This window comes from Oculina patagonica, chromosome 14 (genome assembly GCF_052425735.1).
Source record: "Oculina patagonica isolate OP01 chromosome 14, crgOcupat, whole genome shotgun sequence".
Lineage (NCBI taxonomy): Eukaryota > Metazoa > Cnidaria > Anthozoa > Scleractinia > Oculinidae > Oculina > Oculina patagonica.
This window is the reverse complement of record NC_135771.1, coordinates 24,859,576-24,881,937: the sequence shown is the minus strand read 5'-3', so window position 1 is coordinate 24,881,937 and position 22,362 is coordinate 24,859,576. Positions and strand designations below refer to the sequence as shown.

Sequence of the window (22,362 nt, the reverse complement as noted above, 5' to 3'; positions counted from 1 at the left end):
ACGTGCAATGGCGGCCAGATTTGAGATTTGCTGAGCAAATTTTAATTCTTTCCACAATATTTTAGTACGATGCCTACTAGAACCAGTGCGAGAACTGCCACTGGCATTTTGGAATGGATTGGAAATGGAACTATAGACGATGGAAAAGTTTTTTATAGGTAATATTATAAAGTAATCTTGCACGATACTGTCACGCTAAGCGGTCTTCATGACTCAGAGAGTTTCAAGGTTGTGTTTTTAAAACACAAACCATTGAGAAATTCCTACTAGGGTGTAATTGGTGATTTTGTTTTTGTGTGCAGAAGATAGCATGGCGGCCCGGCCATGTAAGGAAGTGCTGCTAAGAAATCTCTCGTTTTGTTCAAAGTTTAAGCTTTATACATGTAATATCTTTCATTTCAGCGAGTGAAAATAAATTAAGCTTGCATTTGACCTCGTATTATTTTGGTTGCAAATCTAGGCCATATTTGCAGTGTCAAGTTGGCTGTGTGCCTGGACGTGCACACTGCAAATTACAAACCAATGGCCCAGCTCTGAAACTGTTGCACGAACTGTTGAAAAAAAATATAATGAATCCATTGCTTTTCAGTTTTGCAATGTATACAATTGTGTGCAAGCTTCTATGCATGTGGTTTGCAGCCTTCCTTATCTATTTTCTTAGAAAAGAGCCTGCTCGCAGACTGCAAAACAAATAGCTAGCCAATCACAGAGCACATAGAAATTGTGATTTATGGATACAAATAAGTGCTTATCACCCAATCTGCGGAGTATGGCAATTGCACATGTGAGCCTGTTTATTAATGTTAATTGCACACACCAGAATTGCAGCACTGCACTCATGCACGCATGAGTTCCTGACTTCTGGTTGTATTACACATGCTGAAAATGGCTCTGCACATGCAAGATCTTGTCTAGTTCTGCCATACTGTGCAGACTGGCTTATCACTGGCTTATCCCCAAGTTTTGCTTCTTGTTAGTGCTCAGTATGTGCACACATCCTTTCTATCAGGTCTCAAACCTCTTGTTTGCCTGCTCTCAACTGACAAAGAACAATGGCATCTGGGGACAATTCTGCATATATGTATCTATCAAGATTAAATAATAAATAAATGTATTCTCTCCTTTTTCTTTTAAAAGTGAATGCAAGATTAGTGGAAACTTGATCAGTTGTGGAGATGATGTCATTATCAACGGCAACGAGGATGAGTGCTTTGTTGGACATGTAGAGAAGTTGTATGAACTCGAAGGAACGGTTGATCCTAATAGAGCCGTAATACAGTGGTATTTCACTTACGATGAACTGCAAAATTTGTCAAAAGGGAGGATATCTGTTGATATTGCTGAACCTTGGAGAGAATTATTTTTACCTTCCATTGAAGATGTCAAAAATCGCAGTGTTGAAGATCTTGATGCCGAAACTATTTCAAGGAAGTGCACTGTTTTAAGACTTAACCAACATGATTTAATACCAGACAGCTTACATACTGCTGACCAGGAAGACTTGTATTACGTGCGTTACAGGTTTGACCGGTATTATAACCTTCATCCTGTTAACAAAAGGGTTTCCAAGGAGTCCATATCAAAAAGGCAAAGTAACATGGTTACTAGTTCAGATCATGTTCAAACTCCAAAGACTCCAAAGACTCCAAGGAGGGCTTCTGTAAGCAAACAAGACCTTGTTAAAGAAAATGTTGTGAGTAAAAATGCAAAAACACCACAGCCAAGGAAAACTCCAGCAAAAGGAAAGGGTAAGAAGGCTATAAGTTGACTTTTTATGATTTATTCTTCCAGACCGTTAGTGAGGTTGTTACTTTCTTTTAGACATGTTAAAGTGTATTCAATCTCCCTTCAAATGTTACGTGAGCATGTGATAAAGAAAAAATCTGAGTCCCTGATAGGAATCAAACCATGGCGTCCCAGGTGCCCTAACCAACTTAGCTACCAGAGACTATTTTCGTTTCCCCTGGATAGTACTTCTCTGTAATTTTACTGACCTCCGTTTTTTTGAACCTCCCAAGTTCTCAAAGCAATTTTTGTTTCCCCAAGAGGTTTAAGAAAACAGGATTCTACTGCACATCAGTTTATTTATATACATTTTTTTACTTGTTCAGATGTTGATAACTCGTCAGTAAAGAGAAAAACCAAGACTCCTGCTCATAACAAAACCAAAGTAGCTAACAAATGTGTGATACCTTTGGAGCCATTAGTTTTCAATGGTAACCTCAGAACATCAGTAAAACGAAGAGCAAGTCGCAGCATTCCTGATGAATCAAGTGTAACTCCTAAGAAAAGTAAATGCAACCAAAGTGCAAAAAAGGCCAAAGAACCAATAACTTCTCCAAGGCAAAGATATGGTATGTATTTAGATTTACGGTAGTTTCCTTCACAGCTGCTATTAGGGTCACTAAGTTGATTATCATCTGAAACTTGATAATTTGAAAGCTGACATTTTATGCATTAAACCCACTTTACTCAGTGCTAATGACTTTGTGCCATGCAATCCCAAGTAGTGCCAGCCCTTTGATCTGCTGGACTTAACATAGGTTTATAATGACCCTGATTTAATATCCACTCTCATTACAAGGAACGGCAGAAGTTCTGGAGCAAGTACTTGACAGTGAATCAAGATGCAGTGATGATGACAATGATGATGATGATGATAGTGTGTTTGATCCAAGTGACATCAGTGACGATGATGATGACAATGATGTTCTTTGGGAGGCTAAAGCTAAAAAAGATGCAGCAAGTAAGACTATTATTTTATTACGATAACAACATGTGTTTTATTAAACAAACCCTTAGTATAGACCTTACCGGTAGTAGCTACAAGGCATTACAGACAGTCCTAGATGGAGCTGGAGGGGGGGGGGGGGGATGGGGATGAGGTTATAATCCCATTTCCAAGCCTATGGTTTGCCTAAATCCCAGTCCCATTCCCATTTTTTGTTTGTAATTCCCAGTCCCAGTGATCCAAATCCCATTTTCCCAGTAAATAAAATAGGCAAATCCCAGTTCCCATTTTACCCCCTCAGCCCCCTTATTATAGACAACTATAACTTACAAAGGCAGCAACCCCTCTAATTATTATATTCCAAGCAGTTGGTAAACAGGCTAAGACAAATTAAAAAGACGAAAAAAAATTTGTGCTATAAAGAAACTTTTATTAACAAGTTTTTCATTATTTTTACTTCCGTTAATATTAATGTACTGTTAGTGGTGATTGTTTTCAAAACAGTTCAAAGAAGGCAGACACCAGGAAGGAATGACCTGAGATCTTCAAAGAAACAAACAGCATTCACTTCAATACAGGACACACCTAGAGGTAACAACATGCTAAAGAAATTACTGACTGTGAAATCAAAGTACAAACCCTGATGTATGCTGGGGGTAACCCTGTGATGGACAAGCATCCAATTCAGAGAGGAGTAGAAATACTGGTATTTCTAGGGACTAAAGCTATGAAAACCTGGGATAAGCCATTGGCAGATTCAGACCTTGAACTAATAAGGGGGGGGGGGCCCTTTTGTCATCTAAATTTTTTTTAGTGGGGCGAGTTATTAAGAAAAATGTCTTTTACCAAAAATAGGGACGGACGGGGCGCAGGGACCTGGGCCCCTCCCCTAGAACCGTCACTGTAAGCTCAGGGATGTCGTTAAGGGCTGGCTGCCGGCTAATTTTACCGGTTAAAAGACGACTTTAATAAGGCTAAAGTTTCACATAAAAACAAAGACTTGGGTAAAATTTTAGAGCTGCCAAGGCGAGAAAAGCCAGCCTGGGCTTGTTGATGAGCCAGCTAAGTGTTTTCTTAGCTACATCCCTGTAAGCTCCAGCCTGATGGGCCACTAGGCCCAAATGCAGACTCTCTCTTACAAGCTCTGACTTCCCTTACAAACCAGTGCAGATTTGTCATCAGGCATGATTGTGCAATCCCTTGGACAAAAATGACTCAAACCTCAATCTCGTTCCCAGAGCCTACATTCCCCTTGACCAGCAATCAGGAAACTCAACGGCTCTGGACGAATCCAAACCAGAACCAGGAATTCCTGGTTCCGGTTTCATTGTGCGCGTGCACCGGAGATTGTGGTGAAACGAACAAGTTTTTCAACAGCCAATCAGATTCAGACGCCTTTGTGGCGGTTTTTTAGAATAGCCCAGAGGTCCCAATCCCTGGTGCAGACCAGAAGGATGGGGACGAGATTGGTCAAACTTCCATCAATACAGGACACCTGGAAGTCCTTCTGGCTAACAGCTTGTGTTTGAATTGTGTTTGCATTAGGGAAGCCTGCTGCTAAGACTCCATCCAGAACAAACACGTCACAGAAAACACCTCAAAAGACCCCAGCACAGCAAAGAGCAAAAACTCCAAGGACTGCTCGTAAGACTCCAAAGACTCCAGCGGCAAGCAGTGCTAAACGTCCATCCAGGAAAAGCTTAATGACACCAAGCATTCCTGCGAGACAACAGCCGTGCAAGACACCTGGGACACCACTGGAAATGGCAAGAGAAAAGTAGGTTACTATTACAAAGACTAGGGAAGGCGCAGTGGCTTAATGGTTAGTGTGCTGAACTCTGGATCAAGTAGTCCATGTTCCACTGTTTTCTTGGGCAGGAAACATTACCCTCATAGTCTCTCTCTTCACCCAGGTGTATACATGTAAATGGGTACCGACGAATTTAATGCAGGGAGATAACCCTGCGTTGGACTAACATCCCATCCAGGGGGGAGCAGTACGGTATGGTAGGGGTATGGAAACAAGGATAAGCTCCGGCTTTATGGGTAATTAGGCTCCTATGCAGACTTTACCCCCTTTTACCCCATTAGAAAATCTAACTTGAGAATCAGATACACAGCTTTGACCAGAACATACTGTGTTGTTCCAGACATTATCCATACTCTCCCATGGAAAGTTTGCTGGTCTGAATCCCCCACCCTACCCAATTTTTGCCTCAGACTTTTCAAAAAAAACCTTTGGCCTTTGTCCCTACTCCTCACAAATTTTATTATTCTTATTTTGTTTTCTACTTTGTTTGTTAGACTACATGTGTCAGCAGTTCCATCATCTCTTCCATGCCGTGACAAGGAGTTTACAGACATTTATAACTTTGTTGAGGGAAAGCTTCTTGATGGCACTGGAGGGTAGGTATAACACTGCCAGCTAATCAGTCAGTTTACGGTTTTCTGTCCGCATAAACTTGAAAATTCTTCTTAATATCTACATGTACAACATTTTTTAATGATTTACTTTGCAAGAATTTTGTAGATAAAGTCAAATTGTTGTCCATGAGGGCAGGCACGGTGGCCAAATGGTTAGTGCATTGGACTCTGGATCAAATGGTCTGGGTTCGAGCCCTGGCCGAGGTCACTGTGTTGTGTTCTTGGGAAAGACACTTCATTCTCATATTGCCTCTTTCCACCCAGGTGTATAAATGGGTATATGAGAAATAATGCTGGAGAGTAACCTGGTGATGGACTAGCATCCCATCCAGGGGGGAGTAGGAATACTTTTAGTCACTTTAAGCTAGGGAAACCAGGATAAGCTTTAGCAGTATGAGCGACTTGGCTCGACGTTGACTTTACCTGTTTTCCAGGAGAGGGTCAGGTTTGGCCCTGTTTTATTATGAATTCCTTTCCTGAGAATTGACTTACCTAGTTTGTGTTTGTCTAATCCTTAAAGGAGTAGTGTCACAATATTTTAAGTCATTTTTCTGATACCTTTCAAATTCTTGAAGGAAACCTTAAAATAATAGTTTTCTAACAAAGAAGTAATAAAAACTCAAAGATAAACAAGGATGGTTTCAACTGATGAAAACTAAAACAGGTTATGATAGACAAACTTGAAAAAGCTTGCCAATTTTTTTAAGAGTGTGTTGTCCATGATATAGCTTCTTTAAACCCTAACCCTTGCTTTTTATGTGTGTTTATAGCTGCATGTACATCTCTGGAGTGCCAGGCACTGGAAAAACAGCCACAGTACATGAAGTTATACGCAGCATACGAGAAGCACAAGAATCTCAAGATGATGTGCCAGAGTTTACTTTTGTAGAAATTAATGGAATGAAGTTAACAGAACCAGCTCAAGCTTACTCAACCTTCCTTAAGGTCAGTACAATAAATACATAACATTTTGTTTTATTTAGACAGAAATTTTCAGTTCAGCAGAACAGGTAGCCTGCGAACATGCATGAGGCAAGATCTTGATAGTGGGGATCTGGGGGCATGCCCTCCAGAAAATAAAATGGGTATGGATCTGTTTCAGTGACATTTTTCATGGGATATTTCTTGACAAAAATCAATGTTGGGATTATTTTCCCAACCAAACGTATTATGTTTTTAATTTTGGGTAAAAATTAATATGAGCCTTGGTTGCAGATTCTTGTTACCAGTCGCTCTTCTTTCATCAGATCTCACGCTCAATTTTCCCAAAAAGCAGCTTAAAATCGAGCCTATTCTTGCGCCATAGAAAAAAAAAGAGGAAAAAAAGAGATGGCGTGTACTTCATGAACTTTGTATTTCACTTTAAGATTCCTTTAGTTTAAGGAGTGTATGCATTTATTTCCCGCAGCTGCTAACAGGTCAGAAGGCCACACCCGAACATGCCTCCAATTTGTTGGACAAGCTCTTTGACACCCCATCACGTGACAGGGATCCTGTCATTCTATTGGTGGACGAGGTACGTGGCACGAGTTTCACGTGCGCGACTGTGAGTTCAACGTGCACTCCTTCGAGTTTTACGTGTGCGATTGCGAGGCTCACGTGCGCGATTGTGAGTTTCACGTGCGTGATTGCAATATTCACGTGCGCAACTGCGAGATTCACGTGCGCGATTGCGAGTTTTTACTTACCTTCGTGAGGGCGCGTTTTGCGTGTACAACTGCGAGATTCTCGTGCGCGTCAGTGTGGTTCACACCAGTATTTGCAATTAGTACCTGATACCCCCTTAATTGTGATAATGTGTGATGACGTACCTTACCCTCTCTTCTCAGCTGGATCTGTTGTGGACTCGTAAACAGCACTTATTGTACAACTTGTTCGAGTGGCCCACGCGGCGACACGCTCGGCTCATTGTGCTGGCCATTGCTAATACCATGGATTTACCAGAGAGGATTATGATGAAGCGCGTCTCTAGCCGCCTGGTAAGAATCACTCTAAGCTCCCTTGCATTCCCTGATACATTGAAAAGGAACTTGAAAAAGAAAATAAAAGTAGGCGCTTTTTGATTCACTTTGCTGGAATTGAAAGGAAAACACAACGCTATTTAGTAGATAGCTATTTACTACGATTTCCAGTTGAGTACGACGCGAACAAAGTTTGGTGACGAAGTTTCAACATAACAACGGCATTGTTGTCAAGGGCAAACTTCTCTGTTTCCATTGGTAACTTGTCGTTACAGGTACTGACCGCCAAAGTTCTTTTATACAAGGAGGACCTCTCGGGAAACAGGGCAGTTTTTTGATTGGCTAATTTCGATCCAAGATGGCGTCAGTTTTAATTGAGCAATTTTTTGATTGGCCAATATTTTGAAATTTCGATCCGAAATAGTGTTAGCTTTTGTCAGCTTTACGAAACGCTAAATGTTCTTCATTTCAGTTCGCGAATTATTCATTTTGCACTTGAGAAAGATATATTATTTAAAGCTGAAGGAATTCTTAAAGCTGCTAGAAAATCCCTGGAGTTGGAAAACGATAAAATTTCAGTTGAACAGTAACTCTAACGAGGAAGGTAAAGTGACGCACGTTAAACATAACGTCAACTCTCAACACAGATCTGTTACCGTCGATATAAAACAGCTAAGGCATAATATATTTCGTTATTTGTTTCTTTTATCGTTGTCTCTGTGAATATATTTTTTATTTGAAAGCGTAATAAAGTGTTGCTGACGATATTTGTAGTGTTTGTATTTATTTAAGCATCGAGATTGTCGAGCAAGGCAGTTACAAAAACAAATTTGTTACCAATGGTAACAAAGAAGTTTGCCCTTGACAACAATGCCGTTGTTATGTTGAAACTTCGTCACCAAACTTTGTTCGCGTCGTACTCAACTGGAAATCGTAGTATCGATTCATTTGCTAAATCCATTCTGGCTTGGGAAATTTCGTCTCTAAAATTTGGCTGTGCCCACGATTTTCTCTGAACATTTTTAAGACGTTGCTAAGGAACGTGACGTAAGCTAATGACGTCATGAGGACGTGAAAACATTCGGAGTATTCACGAACGCTCGCGCTGGGAAGTTATTAGATAATACGATTCGGAAACACTTCGAGAGTGTTTCCGAAGGTTTGGCAATCACGACATTTGTTTATTTGACCGGAAATAATGTGTTTTTTTTTTTATCTCCTTTTAGGGACTGACTCGGTTGACTTTTCAGCCGTACACCTTTTCACAGCTACAGCAGATTGTCATGTCCCGTATCACAGGGTTAAACGCCTTTGAACCTGATGCCATACAGCTGGTCTCCAGAAAGGTAGGAAAAAAAATAGAAAACATTTTTCAAACAATTTTTGTTAGACTTTTCAGAGCCCCTGGCAACGGGTAAGGCAGCAGCCCTTGCAAGGTTTCACATCACAGGCAGACCACCCTATGTGTTCGCATTTAAATCTCTGTTGACATCTGAATAATATGAGTTCTACGAACTATACAAATTTAAAGAAATCTATAGCGGCTATGAAAAAAGCACGGAACAATACATACAGAATTTAGGCTTATCTCGATCAAAATATCACAGTTAAGTTAAATGAAATGTTGGTCGACTCGTGTGTGGCGTTTATCCGCCTTTTTGCGCCGTTAAAAGCGTTTTTTCACTGATTTGCTTTCGACCGTTGGCAATTCTCACTTGATACAAGCCGGCTTAGGTCCCATCAAAATCTGTTAGTCAACCTGTATTTATAAATGAATAGCAGGGCGATTTGGAGTGTCGTCAAACAAAAACCAAAGTAACCACTCTGGCCAATCACAATAAACACAGACAATCCTGTGAACCAATCAAAACTCGAAGCAAGTACCTATAGCCGGCGGGAAAACGCGCGCGAGTAAGTCATGATTGAGTTTGGTTTTTATTCTGATTGTTTGAGAAAGTGGTGGGGGTTTTTTTAAACCAATCATTAAGCGTAGTTATACAAAACCAAAGGGAAGCCTCGAGCGATGCGGCCCATACTGCCAGAGCGTATCCCGGTTTCGGTAGCATTAAGCGGCTAGGAATATTTATATTCTCCCCTGAATGGGATGCTAGTCCATCGCAGGGTACCCCCCCCCCCCCCCCCCCCCCCAGCATTATGTCGCCGGTATCCATTTATACACCTGGGTGAAGAGAGGCACTGTAAGAGTAAAGTATCTTGCCCAAGAACACAACGCAGTGGCCCCGGCCAGGGCTCGAACCCGGACCACTCCATCCGGAGTCCGGCGCACTAACCATTAGGCCACCACGCCTCCCAAATCCAAAGCAAACGCGAATTATTTTTGACACTCATCTCTAACAGTACATTGTCATCTGTGTTTGCATCCTTTATCTGTCAGGTGGCCGCTGTTACTGGTGATGCCCGCCGTTGTCTTGACATATGCCGCAGAGCAGTAGAGATTGCAGATTCACGCTCCAAAAAGAAAGGAACCGCATTGGTTGGAATGAGCCACGTGGACTTAGCTTTACAAGACATGTTCTCGTCACCTAAGATACGAGCCATGAAGTGCTTAACACAAGTAGAAGGTCTTTTTCTCAAGTCAGTTATCGCAGAATTTCGTAGCTCCGGACTTGAGGAAGCAACGTTTGGTGATGTAAGTTTAATATTAGTTTTATTAACTTTAGTTTAGTCTTATCTGCGCAATGCCAACTCCATTAGATATGCTTTAACTTATTTATTCTCGAATTCGTTATTTAAGAAGACTTGCCAGTAATTTTGGAGAATTGATCGACAGAAAGGGAATTTCAAATTCGAATTTATTTTACCTAAAAGACCCCTTTGGTGAACTATTTTGAAAAATGATATTTAAAAGTTCTATCGCTTTTTCGTTTTTGTTAAAAATCGAAAAGTTCAAAATAAGACTGGACGGCCGCTTGACCCCCGGAAAAACAATGAAAAATCGAGCAACTTGTGGAAGTTCGTACGCAACAAGGAAAAGCGTCCAGGATTTGGTGTATTGCTGGGTAAAACAATATCCTTTACTCTACACAGGGGTATAGAAATCACGTTATATTGTCAACTTTGAGTCTATTTATTGACGTGTTGAAAATAGCCACCTTAAACTTTGACGTAAGATGAAATTTGGGTCAACTTCAGAGGTCTAATAATCCTAGTATATGTACCTGGAAAGAGATTTATACGTACAATCCGAGCTTTATCATTCAAGTTCGCTATACTAAAGTTTCATTTTTGGCCCGCGAAAAGGACGTGCCGAGCAAAAAAATTGAGGCTATTTTTGACTATTTTGTTTACATCTCAAACCGGCTGTCACGCTACAAACATTCGACATAAAAAGTTTGATTTTATACATTACAAATTTATTCATAATTTACGTAATTTGCTTCTATAACATTTGGATACACTGCATTTAAAAAACATAAATACCACACACAACTAAAAAAAAAGCGATAGCGATGACTTATCTAATTTATTCACTCGTGTAGCCGCCGATCCAAGCGCCGATCACGTACTATTAAAAGACTCAAGTCTCACCTGAAATATTATTCTTTTGTTCTTCGCGCAGTTTTTTTTCTTCAGTTTTTGAGTACCGGTGTCGTCGTTCTTCTTAACAAATATGTTTTCAACTCGTTAATAAAAAAAAATTAAAAAAAGAGAAAAAAAATCTTCCCCGCTTTCTGGTGGTTCGATTTTGGAGCGAATCACTTTCGTCTTGTTTTTATTTGCTGTATGGAGTAGCTATCCTCTCTACTGAGATCACTCTCGATAAACTTACCCTGAGGATTTTATGTGTCGCCTGCAGGTTTTCTTCTTAAATCATTAGCGTAGAACACGATAAAGTGATTCAATTATTCTCGCAGGGCAGGTATGGTTCTTTTTTTATAATCATGCCTTATTTATCAATCATTTTGAAATGCGACTAGCATTTTTTTTCTTTAACTTTTTTTCCCTTGCCTAGGGGTGTTTATTGTCGGTTTTTACGTGCCCTCAACTTTGGGGTTGGCTGGAGGAGCGGAAAGGTCGAGTCCTAACAACGGATTGCAGGACACAAGGCCGCGTCAACCAAAGGAGATCGGAATACCAGCAAGGAGTCAGCTTCTGTATAAGGAAAAGTGTTTTTGACGTAAACATTTCCATCAGTTGGGGGTGGGGGGGAAGGTGGGAAGGAGAGTTGAGCTGGTGCGAGGGAAAAGTATGAATCCTGGCACCTCCTCTCTCCCGATCCTCGGCTCCGTCTTTTGTATAACCATACCATTTTTAAGATTGTATAATTTTTAAAATAAGAAAACTAAGCGCGCGCTCCAGACCGTCCCATCATTATTACCCACACCGTCTTTGTGAATTTGCTAACAGTGCCTCTTAAATTTGTTGTGGTGATAGCCAAGAGGCGCTACCCCTCTGGCTATAACTATCTCATATCCAAAACTGAGTGGAAATTTTTATTAAAAACGTCATATATTGCTCCCCGCTGTCTTACGCGACTTGGGGTTGCAAATGAACTTTTAATATCGCTCTCGGAGCGCGCGCACTTTTCGCGTGGTACGCACAAAAGCTTGCTCTCGTTCCTCACTTTGTATGGCGGGGGCCGTCCTGGCTCGTGCCTGGTCGCTTTTCGGACCGTGTAGCCATCTGCGACTCGTCAGTGTGGTAGTACGTTAGGTTTTCCTCTCTTACCTTCTCTTTTGGTTGGTGTTCCTCTGTTGTTTTCGTTTGGAGTCTGTGGCGTTTCTGCTTTTTATCGAACTAAACTGGTGTTGACTATACGGGCCCTTTTTACAGTTCTTTAGTGGTGCGTGTTTAACTTGCATTGTTTTGCTTTTTCTTTATCATTGTGTGAGTTCTTTTTTTTCTCTCTCTCATTTTTAATTTTTTCACATTGTTTCTTTTTCCTTTTTTCCCGTTTCGTGACATAGCTGAGCTCATGACTGATTTTTCGGTGGTCGGTCTTAAAACAATCCGCTCCTCGGGGCTCCGTCTGCTTCGTTTCCCGAGTATTCCCTGCGGCCGGTTCTGGAAGTGATGTGGGAAAGGTAGGCCTCGATATTTTGGTTTTTTTTTTTTTTTTTCTTTTTTTCTTCGCGGACTTTTCCGGTACTTCGTAAGGCATTTTTTCTGCTTACTAGCAGGCAACTGAAAAGTGTTCCTTTTCTTTTTCTTTACTTATTTACTACCCGTGTAGCCTATCAGCCCTCTCCTCGATTAGGCATTAGTATAATCATTATCAGTATCAAAATTCGCGCTCGACCGGTTAGGCGGTCGTGGTCGTTGACTTTCTACGTAGTCTTCTCCTCTGGCCTCGTGCTCTCGGTAGGCGTCCGTAGATCTATCCGGAGGTCGTGGGTTCATCCCGCCGGGGTCGGATTTTTCTTTGCCCCGCGGGCCCTCCCTTTCCTTTAACAGGGTGTATATCCAAGGGGATTTGGTGTATCGGGTTTCTACTACCGGCCTCAAACTTTTATTTAATATCCTATTTAAACGGGTGCCACGCGGTCCTATTACTAGTCTTTTAATTCTCCTGAACACCCACACCTATTAACTTTTAATATTGAGGAAAGTGAAGAAAGTACCAGCTCAGTGGAGCTAGAAGCAGATATGAAGAAACTTGAAATAACAGACGAAAGTTATCAATATCGTCAGAGACTGCGCACAGCATCATCCAGTGGAGGGGATGGAAAGTATCAGCTCCAAAGAGCCAGACTGAATGCTTTCTTGGAGGGTGCAACATTGAGCCGCTTGGAAGACGCTGGATGGAATGGGACCAAGCAAGTGAACGCACTCAAGAACGATATGTTAAGCGCTCGTCTGAAATAGTCAAGTCGGTTTTGTCAGTGGTTTATCCCGATAACTCTGCCTATTTGTGGAAGAGTTAAAATTCCTCTGCAGTGGTAGATTATGGGCTTAGTTCCGTTTTGTTCTTGTCCGACAACAGCTATCTACAAGCATTGGCCGAAGCATATAAATGCAGCAAGCTGGGACACCCGCCGTAGTTTATTTTGCTGGGTGCAAGTAAAATCTCTTGGCTTACCTGGACTCACTCTACAGGTACACTATTTAATCTTCTCGTCTGCGTATGGCCGAGCGGCCCCTGTCCCGGAACGTGCTCCCCAGTTCCACGATAAATTGACAGGAAGCAGCTAGATCACTTTCTTCATCTAACAAGTCCACTCTAGTACAGGACTTACCTTGAGATATTAGTTTCCTCCGGTAAAGTTTGTGTCCCAAATTTTCGCGTGTACCGCACATTGCAAGCGTACATTGAGTATTGCTTAAAATGATTCACCTTTAGTGAGCGAACAATGTTGCGCATCTTATCCGTCGCGCTCAGTGCGCAAGTCCCTGCAAGGTTTGGATTATATTGCCGCTGAAGGTGCAAAAGCCTTTGATGATCTTTCTGAGCTAATAAACAAGGTAGCTACAACGGGGGACTTAGGTGCAAGTTTACAAGAGAACCTGAAAGCCGCGAAGCTGTACCTCAAAGGTGACTACAAGGTAATAGAAATAATGCAGGTGATGTAGTGAGTTAAAAACCTTAATTATAAACCCTTTACGTGAATTGTGACTTCAACCTTTTAGTACAAATAATAGGGTTTTATTTTTGCTCCCTCCTCTGGTCCTTCTCCTCTAAAACAATTTATTCTCTACTTAGGCGTCGAGTCATTGTCCGTGACGACTTTCAATTTCCGTTATTTTGTTTTGTACTTGTAGCCTGTGAGGGTTAAAAATAAGAAAATCTTTATAAAAAACAGCGACAGAGCGCATCGCTATTGGACATAATTCCTACACTTTGGAAAACGACGAAAGACCGTTATAACTACTACTTTTATATAAAATTAATTTTCAAAATATTAAATAAATTGGTTTTCTATTTTTCTCTTTATTTTGAACAAATTCCCATGTGAAGGAACACTGTAGTGTGTTCGCGTGTGACCGGCAAGTGATTAGCAGCGTTGACCTGACATGACGAGAGGTGTGCAGAATGTGAGGCGTAGTCCATTGAAAGATAAGAGGAACTATTGTCAAGGGCATCTTACTCTAGTGATGACGACCATGACGAGGCGCTCTATCTATTTCGCACAGCACAGCATGCCTACTAAATGAGTGCCACCATTAAGAGTGTTCAGCAGGACAAGGCAAGGCTAGATGCTATCGATAACCTGGATGACAACATGTGTTTATCGTCATCGACTGGGCCTGAAATTCCTTCCCCAAATACCGTGAATCGCAATCAATTGGTTCGGAAGAGAGGAATTTTTGGCACATTTCTGTTGTTTACCGCCGAGTCCTTGGTGAGCTACATCCCAGGGATTTATCCACATCGTTCAGTCGTGCAGCCAAGACAGCGCTGCAGTTGTCACATCATCAGCTGTCCTTTGTACCTTGGCGACTGAGCACCCCAACATCACAAACCTTCTTCCGCCAAGATAACGCCGGCTGTTATCATCCGCACCAACACTTCTTCCTGTCCTTCAATTCAAGCGTCTACTGGTAAAACGTGACGGCGTGGATTTCAGTATCCACAAGGAGGTAAAGGAGCCGCTGACAGAATGGCCGCAGCAGCGAAGTCCCATATCCAAGTATCAACGAGGGGCATGATGTCACTAACGCTGAACAAATGAAAGATGCTTTTCTGTCGTATGGTGGGCTCGAAGGTGTTAGGGTTGCTGTAGTGATGCCTCGAAGAACACAGCATCAGTGGTACCCAACAAAAATTCCGGATCGAAAAAATTTCTTAAAGGAAACCTTTTAGCAGAAGAGCGTATGACATTGGTAGTGGAAGGAAATTCCTGTAAATCAGCACATGACAGGTATGGGATGCACAGTATCCTTCTTTGTGTGTGTCTCGTGTTTCTTTTCGTCGTTCCTCGTTCTTTACTCGTTTCTCTCCTTTCTACATGGGCCAGGCTAATGGTTTCGTACTATAATTATTTACTACCGTACTGGAAAATATCGACAGGCATTTTTCATAAGGGAACTAAAACACTGGTAGGGCGCCTTATCTCGCTTCCACTAAAATACGCCTGAGATTTTTGTCAATTTGCTATTGATTTTGTTATCTTATAGGAATTAAATTTTGAAAAAAAAAAAATTCGGGTAACCGTGCTAATTAAGAACAACAACAACGTACCTTGCTATCACCAAAAAATCCTTTTTCACCTGTTTATCCGTTTTGTATTTTCCGACTTTTTCTTTTTCGGTATTTTTTTACAAAAAAATTATTACTCGATTCAAAACAAAAAAAATATCGTAGATCCCCTACTCGTTTTGGAGAAATGACGATAACTGAACTAACTGCGCATGCATTTCTGGATGCTTGGCCGATATGGAACAGCATCTCAAAAAAGTTTTCATTTATCTTTTTTGCACTTCTTACACGTGGCTCAATTCCCTCTCCACTGGTTCGTTCAAGCCTTTGACTGTCAAGCCGCTTGGTCGCGAAAACCCGTTTCACAAACCTGTGACATACCGTACGTCTTCTCTCCCCAAGAAGGTTGTGTTCGCGTCTTTCACGATTTTCGTCTCTTGACGTCATCTTTCTTTGAAGGTGTACTATGTCGAACGGCATCCTGTAGACCTTGCTAACACATATCGTCACTTTTAGAGGGGGTGTGGGGAAAATGCCGACCCTAAAATCCCGAGAGCCACTGGAAGCCGAAGAAATTGTTTCTATGTTGAGGAGGGATGGGCTCTTAAGGAAACAAGAGCCCTACCGTTTTATGAAGCCCAAAAAATTATCTTGGGCTAATTTAACATTGGGCAAACAACAGGCCGAAAACTGGATGGCGGACAGTAGCACGGGAAATGAGAAGAGCCATTGGACCAGATGGAAATCGTCTCTTTGGTCTCGGAATTCTGACGGCACACAATTTCTTTTCTTTTCGCGCCTCTCACAAAATCTCGTAACAATGTCGTGCTTGAGGAGGACATCCGTGCTTCTGGGGAGATGAATTTCATCCCTCGCCATATCCTCTCCCCTTCAACTGGAGCATCCTATTGTGTACGATCAGTACAACATCTGTGACTGGTAGGGGCACGCTGAAGAACATGAAACTTGGCTTACTTCATTATTTTGTGAAGGATTCGATTAGAATCTCCAGCTAAGAAAGTTAGAAACAAGGCGCCCTACCTCAGTCTACTAGAGCAAATGGTCTCAAATTGCTCTTGCAGCGGTTAATCTGAGCAAATTGCCGTTATCAGATCTGGTGACGTTCTCCTGAAATTTTCATCCTTTCCGCTGGATTGTTTTGAATTGGACAAACGACAAACAACAATCAAACGGAGCTAAAAGGTCATTCTGCGGTAGCCTGCGTAGAAAGCTTCGGAACCACAGGGAACTCAAACTCGAAATATGTGCAATTGTGTTATTACTAAACACTTGAAAAAAGATTACTTGTTGCATGGGGAAAAGTTGTATTCAACGAGCTTGAAATATTAAATAAAACCACTCTAGTTCGTTTGCCTGAATCTTCGCCGGAGAATAGAAAAGCAACTGAAGCAATGTAGATTTTTCTATTCCGACTTGTTGATATTTTGTTTTGATACACGTATCCTTCTCCCCTACTCCTTTAATTTCGGTACTGCATAATAGCTTTCCACAGTGATACATTATAAGAGCATGGACTTCCTGAGTCTGAACAGCCAGCGAGGGGGAGGCTTGAAGTACGCCCAAGATGCGCAGATTGCGACATGAGAAATTTCAACATGAAAAACTTGGGGATGAAAAATTTTCCTCTGTAATTTCTTTAATTTCTGCACTTTTGCAAACATTTTTTACGAAATGCAAACTATTTCTTTATATATACATATCGTGTTTGCATTCTACGGTGGCCCTAAGGGACATCGAGATTTGGTTGTTTTGTTGTATTTTATTTTGAAATCAACGTTTTAGTTCAGGTTCCGGCTTTATTTTATAAGGCTGCCCAATTTTTTTAAGAAACCTCCAGAGGTTTTTGGATAATTAGGATTTTTTATGGAAAACCCAAGTTTTTGTTTAAAGAAATACAATTTTTTTCCCGAAAAATCAATTTTTTTTTTCGAAAACTCAATTTTTAAAAATAGGTTTATTTTAGAAATTCACTTTTTAAAATCATTTTTTTAGAAAACTCAATTTTTTAAAAACTCAGGTTTATTTTAGAAAACTCAACTTTTTTAAAAACTCAGGTTTATTTTAGAAAACTCAACTTTTTTAAAAACTCAGGTTTATTTTAGAAAACGCAAAAAGAGGATTATGGTAATAAAACTAACACCGCAAACCCGTTGAATGCACGCTCACATCGAGACAAGATGGCGTTAAGGGAGGGTTCATAATCTATGTAGAGGTGGGGGAGGGGGGCTATGGTGATTTCAGAGTTTTTTGAATTGCATTATTTTGGAAGCCCCCCCCCAACCCTTGATGTGTTTTTCCCTGCCCCCCCCCTTATTTCATAACCTACAACCGTGAGCAAAATACCGTACCCCCATCCTCAACCACTACCACCCAAAAACCCGTGATGACTAAAACAAGACATTTGTAATGAGAGTGTTAGTAGTGACACTGAACTTTCATCATCACCAGCTGAAGAAGGTGCAGTACCAGAACTGGACGGAGTGCCACTGCTTTCTGCTTTCCGTTGAGGCCGTCTAGCCTTACCACAATTGGTATATTAACTTAACTGAGAATTTGGACTCCCTCCTCTGTAGACGCTCCCGCTGGTATCCCATTAATAAAATTTTAAATAACAATTAAACAATTAAAAGCGTGCGGGGAAAGGCGAGAAGAGTGAAAGGCACGGTCTCCCTCTTCTATTTCCCCATCCCCGCCTCTAAGTGACGCAAGAGATCTAAACGGAGAAGGGAGAAACACGGAATTTTTTATAAATAAATGTTGTGAGAAAGCATCAGTGTGAGTTTATTATCATTGACATCGACTGCAATTTATAAGCTCCAGCTAACTAGATCCTTCTACTAAATATGATTAAAGTAACCGTAGCGATTTTTCATGGAAATGTTTTTGATGCCATCTACACCTTCTTTCACTTGGGTGAAACTTCCGATTCCCCTCCCCTCCCCCCTCCCCCGAAAAAAATGAGCCTAAACCTTCTATTGAACCTTCGCTATTTGAAGAAAGTAAGATCACTTTATTTTTCTTTTTCTCTTTGCCTGTCGAGGAGTACAGCACAACGTCAGCGTACTTCGTTGACACAATTTCTGATCTAATTCTTTGATCGGATGCTGTTGCATTCTTGAATTGGACTTCTTGAAATTACAACGTTTTCTTTTACGTGGAATGCCCCTAAACCTGAGTTTTTTTTAAAAAGTTGAGTTTTAAAAAAAACCTGAGTTTCTAAAAAATTGAGTTTAATGAGCTTTTTTAAAAACCTGAGTTTTGAAAGTTGAGTTTGAAAACTTGGTGGCAAAAAAAGCTTGTTCTAAAAATTATTTCCTTTCAAAAAACTTGAGTTTCTAAAAAAAAGTCTAATTCAAAATCTAGAGGTTTCTAAAAAAACGTGGACAGCCTTATAAAAAAAACCGGAACTAAAAAAACTTGATAAAAAAAAAAAAAAAAAAATGTCCCTTATGGACCGTAGCTCTCTTAGTGAAACAGTTTTTTCCCCGTTTTTTCACCCCGCCCACACCCTCCTCCAGAAATGTACGTCCCTAACGATATCTGTACAGAATATTTCTTTATTTTTTTAGCTTTTTTTTTGGTTTTGGATTTATTCTTATACATTATATTCTGTCGCGCAACTTTACATTTCACTTCCGTCACGCTATCTTTTATATTGGGCTGCTCATATTTCTGTGACGGTGTTTTGTTTATGTAACATTTTTACAGTCGTGTTTTACCGTAACTTTGGCTGGACTTCGTAACAAGCAAGTTGCTAAATAATTCTCTGATGCTGTGGTGCTCATTTTTGAGCCGAGGTAAGATAGGAGTGATACTTGATACTTTTTGTGGTTTTATACACGACGAACAGCATTGTTTTGATCTTTATGGATAAAGTTTTATATAATAATCATGCATATTGGCAGTGTTAAAAGGTCAAATGGCTACCTAAATTAAGGGAACAAACGCTGGAGAGAATGCTTCTTTATAAGTGCGTTATATCTGTAGACTATTACATGTAAATTATGTTCAAGCTTGAACTGCGAAGGTTCGCTATACAATGTACATCGTCGCTTTAAATCAAGGTTAATTGCTCACTGTTTTTAAATACAAATGGACAACGGTGATGAGCATCTGTTAAGAAATATTCGTTTTTGTTGTTAACATAACAATGAAAAGCACGAAAAGCGACAGCAGGACTTGGTATTGTAGTTACATTTCGTAAGTTTGTTTGCGTGTTTGCTTGTTTGGATTGAATAATTTTATTGCCGTCCCGCCGGCTATTAAAATTGTCGATTTATAATTTAAACTTTCGTAAGGTCAGATTTGTCAAATAGTCGTATCGAGCTGGGTTTTATAGTGAGAAAATATTATTCAAAAGCGACTGCTGTATTTAAGTCTTTTGGTGCAGAAACGACGCAATAAGAAAAAAAGTCTTGCATTCTTTTCTTGCGTGACAGCGTTCAGGAGCTGCAATGAATTGCTGAAAATAGCCCGTACTTTTTTTTTTCTAGACGCGTCGCTTTTGTCGGGCCAAAAACGAGATTTGAGGCAATGAAGTTGAAGGATAAAGCTCAAATTCACATACAGAATTATATATAAATACATATACTAAGATTTTTGTGGGCCTTTTAAGTTTACCGTTATTTTGAACTGACTTGTTACACGATAAGTTCGTTATTTTCGACAGGTTAATTTATAGAGTCAATCTTTGTAACATGACATGAATTTTGTATTTCGGGAAAGATATAAAGACTTTTATCAATTCCCAAAATAGAAACCCGGAATTCTTCCGATTTTTGTGTACGAACTTCCAAAAGTTGCTCGATTTTTCATTGTTTTTTTCCGGGGGGTCATGAGGCCGGTCATCGTATTTTGAACATTCAATTTTTCACAAAAACGAAAAAGTGATAGAACTTTTAAATATCATTTTTCAAAATAGTTCACAAAGGGGTCTTTTAGGTAAAATAAATTGGAATTTGAATTCCCTTTCTGTCGGTCAATTCTCCAAAATTACTGGCAAGTCTTCTTAAGTGTTCAATCTTGTTCCAAAGAAAACACGCGGCTAATCTTTCACAACTTGATGCATAACTCCAATGAGTTTGGAAAACTCAAGCCTTTGTGTAAACTGAGCGTTCCGTTGCTGTTTGCTAATGGGTCATATCTCTTTTTCGTTTCAGGTGTTTCAGCAACTCATTGATTTTTGTCGTATTGAAGGTAAGTTTTTCTTCTTACAAATTCTTTCTTGTTATGTCTTTTTAACTTACACTTCGCTTGACGTTTAACCAAAAAAGAGGGCTATGCCAATTTCAGTGCTTACCTCGGATTTTTTCATTACTTCTTTCTTTCTTTCCTTTTTAACCACTTCTTCGAGTCGGCCTTACTTTCTTCTACCAATCAGAACAAGCAAGCTTTCTTTTTTAACCAATCAGAAACAAAAATGCCACTTGTCTTAGGCGAGTTTCCCGCGCTTGGCGCCGGGTGCACTTTTTTCCCGTGATCTGATTGGTCCACTGCATTTGTTGCGCTGATCAAAGCAATTACTTTGTTTTGGCTCTACGGCATATATTATAGAAACGGGCTCTAAACGTTTCTTGTCCAAACACTTCTAAAAAAAGTTTAACGGTCACATTTGTATCGTTTTGAACTAGGTCTCCCTTCTCCAACACCTTCACAAGCCGCAGCTGTTTGTTGTCGACTAGGAGCCTGGAGGCTACTTTTGGTCGAGTCTGGCCGTCGTGACTTGGAGCAAAGAATTCGTTTGAATGTCAATCAAGATGACGTACTGTATGCTCTTCAAAAGAATCGCACGTGACCAAGGCCTAATAGGTCACGTGTTGAGGTTTCATCCAATTATAATCTCGAATCTTTCTATACTATGTTATTTTGGATAATGTTGAAATATATTTGGGAAATTATTAAGTGCTATAGTAAAGTTTATATAGAAAATATATTTATAATTCTATTAAATGCTATAGATTTGTTTTTATTTTCGTTATCTCGAATTTTCACATGTATTTTTTGTTGTCTTTGAACAAATATTTTTGTAACTTTTCTCTTAATTTTTTTTGTTAAAACAAAAGATGTTGGAATTTACATTTCATTTTTTTTTATTGTTGTAAAATTGTACATATAAGATTGCTTTTTAGTGTTTCACATTTGATCCAATAAAAGTATCTTTTCCATTTCCTTAAGTTTACCTTATTTAACTCTGAAAAGCCTCATCAGGGATGGGTTAATAAAATTTGTCTGTATGTATGTAAGTTTGTTGTAACTTTTAAATGCTAAAGCTCATTAAGTTGGATAAAGCAATGTTGTATCTGCACCATGATTACTCAAAAACGCCTGAGCGAAAACGGACTATCCTGGCCTAATTTTGGTGCTTTTCGCTCGAAAATTTATGAAACACAAGTATTCTGCTATCCAGTTAGTGTTGATATGGTTTAGGTTAAAAATGAAGTACTAAAAAGGTGACCGGAAACGTTTTCGAAAGACGTTATTAAACACCGTACCTTCTGAAAGACAAAATACTCATTTTGTATGCAAACTCATTTATACTTATCCCCATTGTTTTTTCACACCTGGAGTTGCATTCTTATGTTCCTATAGTTCCATAACTTTTGCTTGCGTAAATAATTCCGCGTTCATCTCCACGGTGATTCAACAGCAGTCATCACAAGAATCAAGAACATTTCAAGTTTTTTCTCAATTTAAAGGAAATCCACACTCAGATAACTTTGTATCAATACACATTGTGAGCGTCCGTAGTTTTCAAAATCCTCAATAATGATTACAGACAGAGGGAATCAGGAATTGAAGCGTAAAGCATCAAAACAAAACATGTCGAAAATCCAATGTCCGAGAGAATCGCTGCGGATGAAATGTTTAGCACGAGGCGCTAACGGGATTCTTGGATTGGGAAGGTAAGGTCATCCTAAAAGGGTTGTGGTCTCTTAACTTCGTCATTTGCTTTTTAATATAAAGGCCGAGACCAAGACCATAAAATATTCAATTGGCATATATGATTGATATAACTGTTAACTGCGCCGGTTACCGAGCTATACAGTATTAAAAACAAATAGATATTTTAGGCTAGTTAATTGGACCCAACATCTAGTAAAATTTGCGAATAAAAATCGTTAAAAGCA

General features: G+C 40.0%; 1 protein-coding gene across 2 annotated transcripts; it reads left to right on the top strand.

Annotated features, from left to right (window-relative positions):
- The first annotated feature begins 7 nt into the window (after window positions 1-7).
- LOC144637932 (uncharacterized) lies at window positions 8-21,398 on the top strand. Of its 2 annotated transcripts, none has more exons than XM_078497020.1 (14): window positions 8-158; window positions 1,138-1,748; window positions 2,112-2,354; window positions 2,585-2,746; window positions 3,236-3,322; window positions 4,277-4,508; window positions 5,036-5,137; window positions 5,926-6,100; window positions 6,564-6,671; window positions 6,985-7,134; window positions 8,343-8,462; window positions 9,512-9,766; window positions 20,395-20,431; window positions 20,866-21,398. In XM_078497020.1, exons 1-14 carry the CDS (start codon window positions 70-72, stop codon window positions 21,027-21,029), a joined length of 2,535 nt encoding a protein of 844 aa, XP_078353146.1. In that variant the 5' UTR covers window positions 8-69; the 3' UTR covers window positions 21,030-21,398. The 2 variants fall into 2 exon arrangements, with proteins under 2 accessions (XP_078353146.1, XP_078353145.1); XM_078497019.1 differs by having other exon boundaries at window positions 3,215-3,322.
- The last annotated feature ends 964 nt before the right edge of the window (window positions 21,399-22,362 follow it).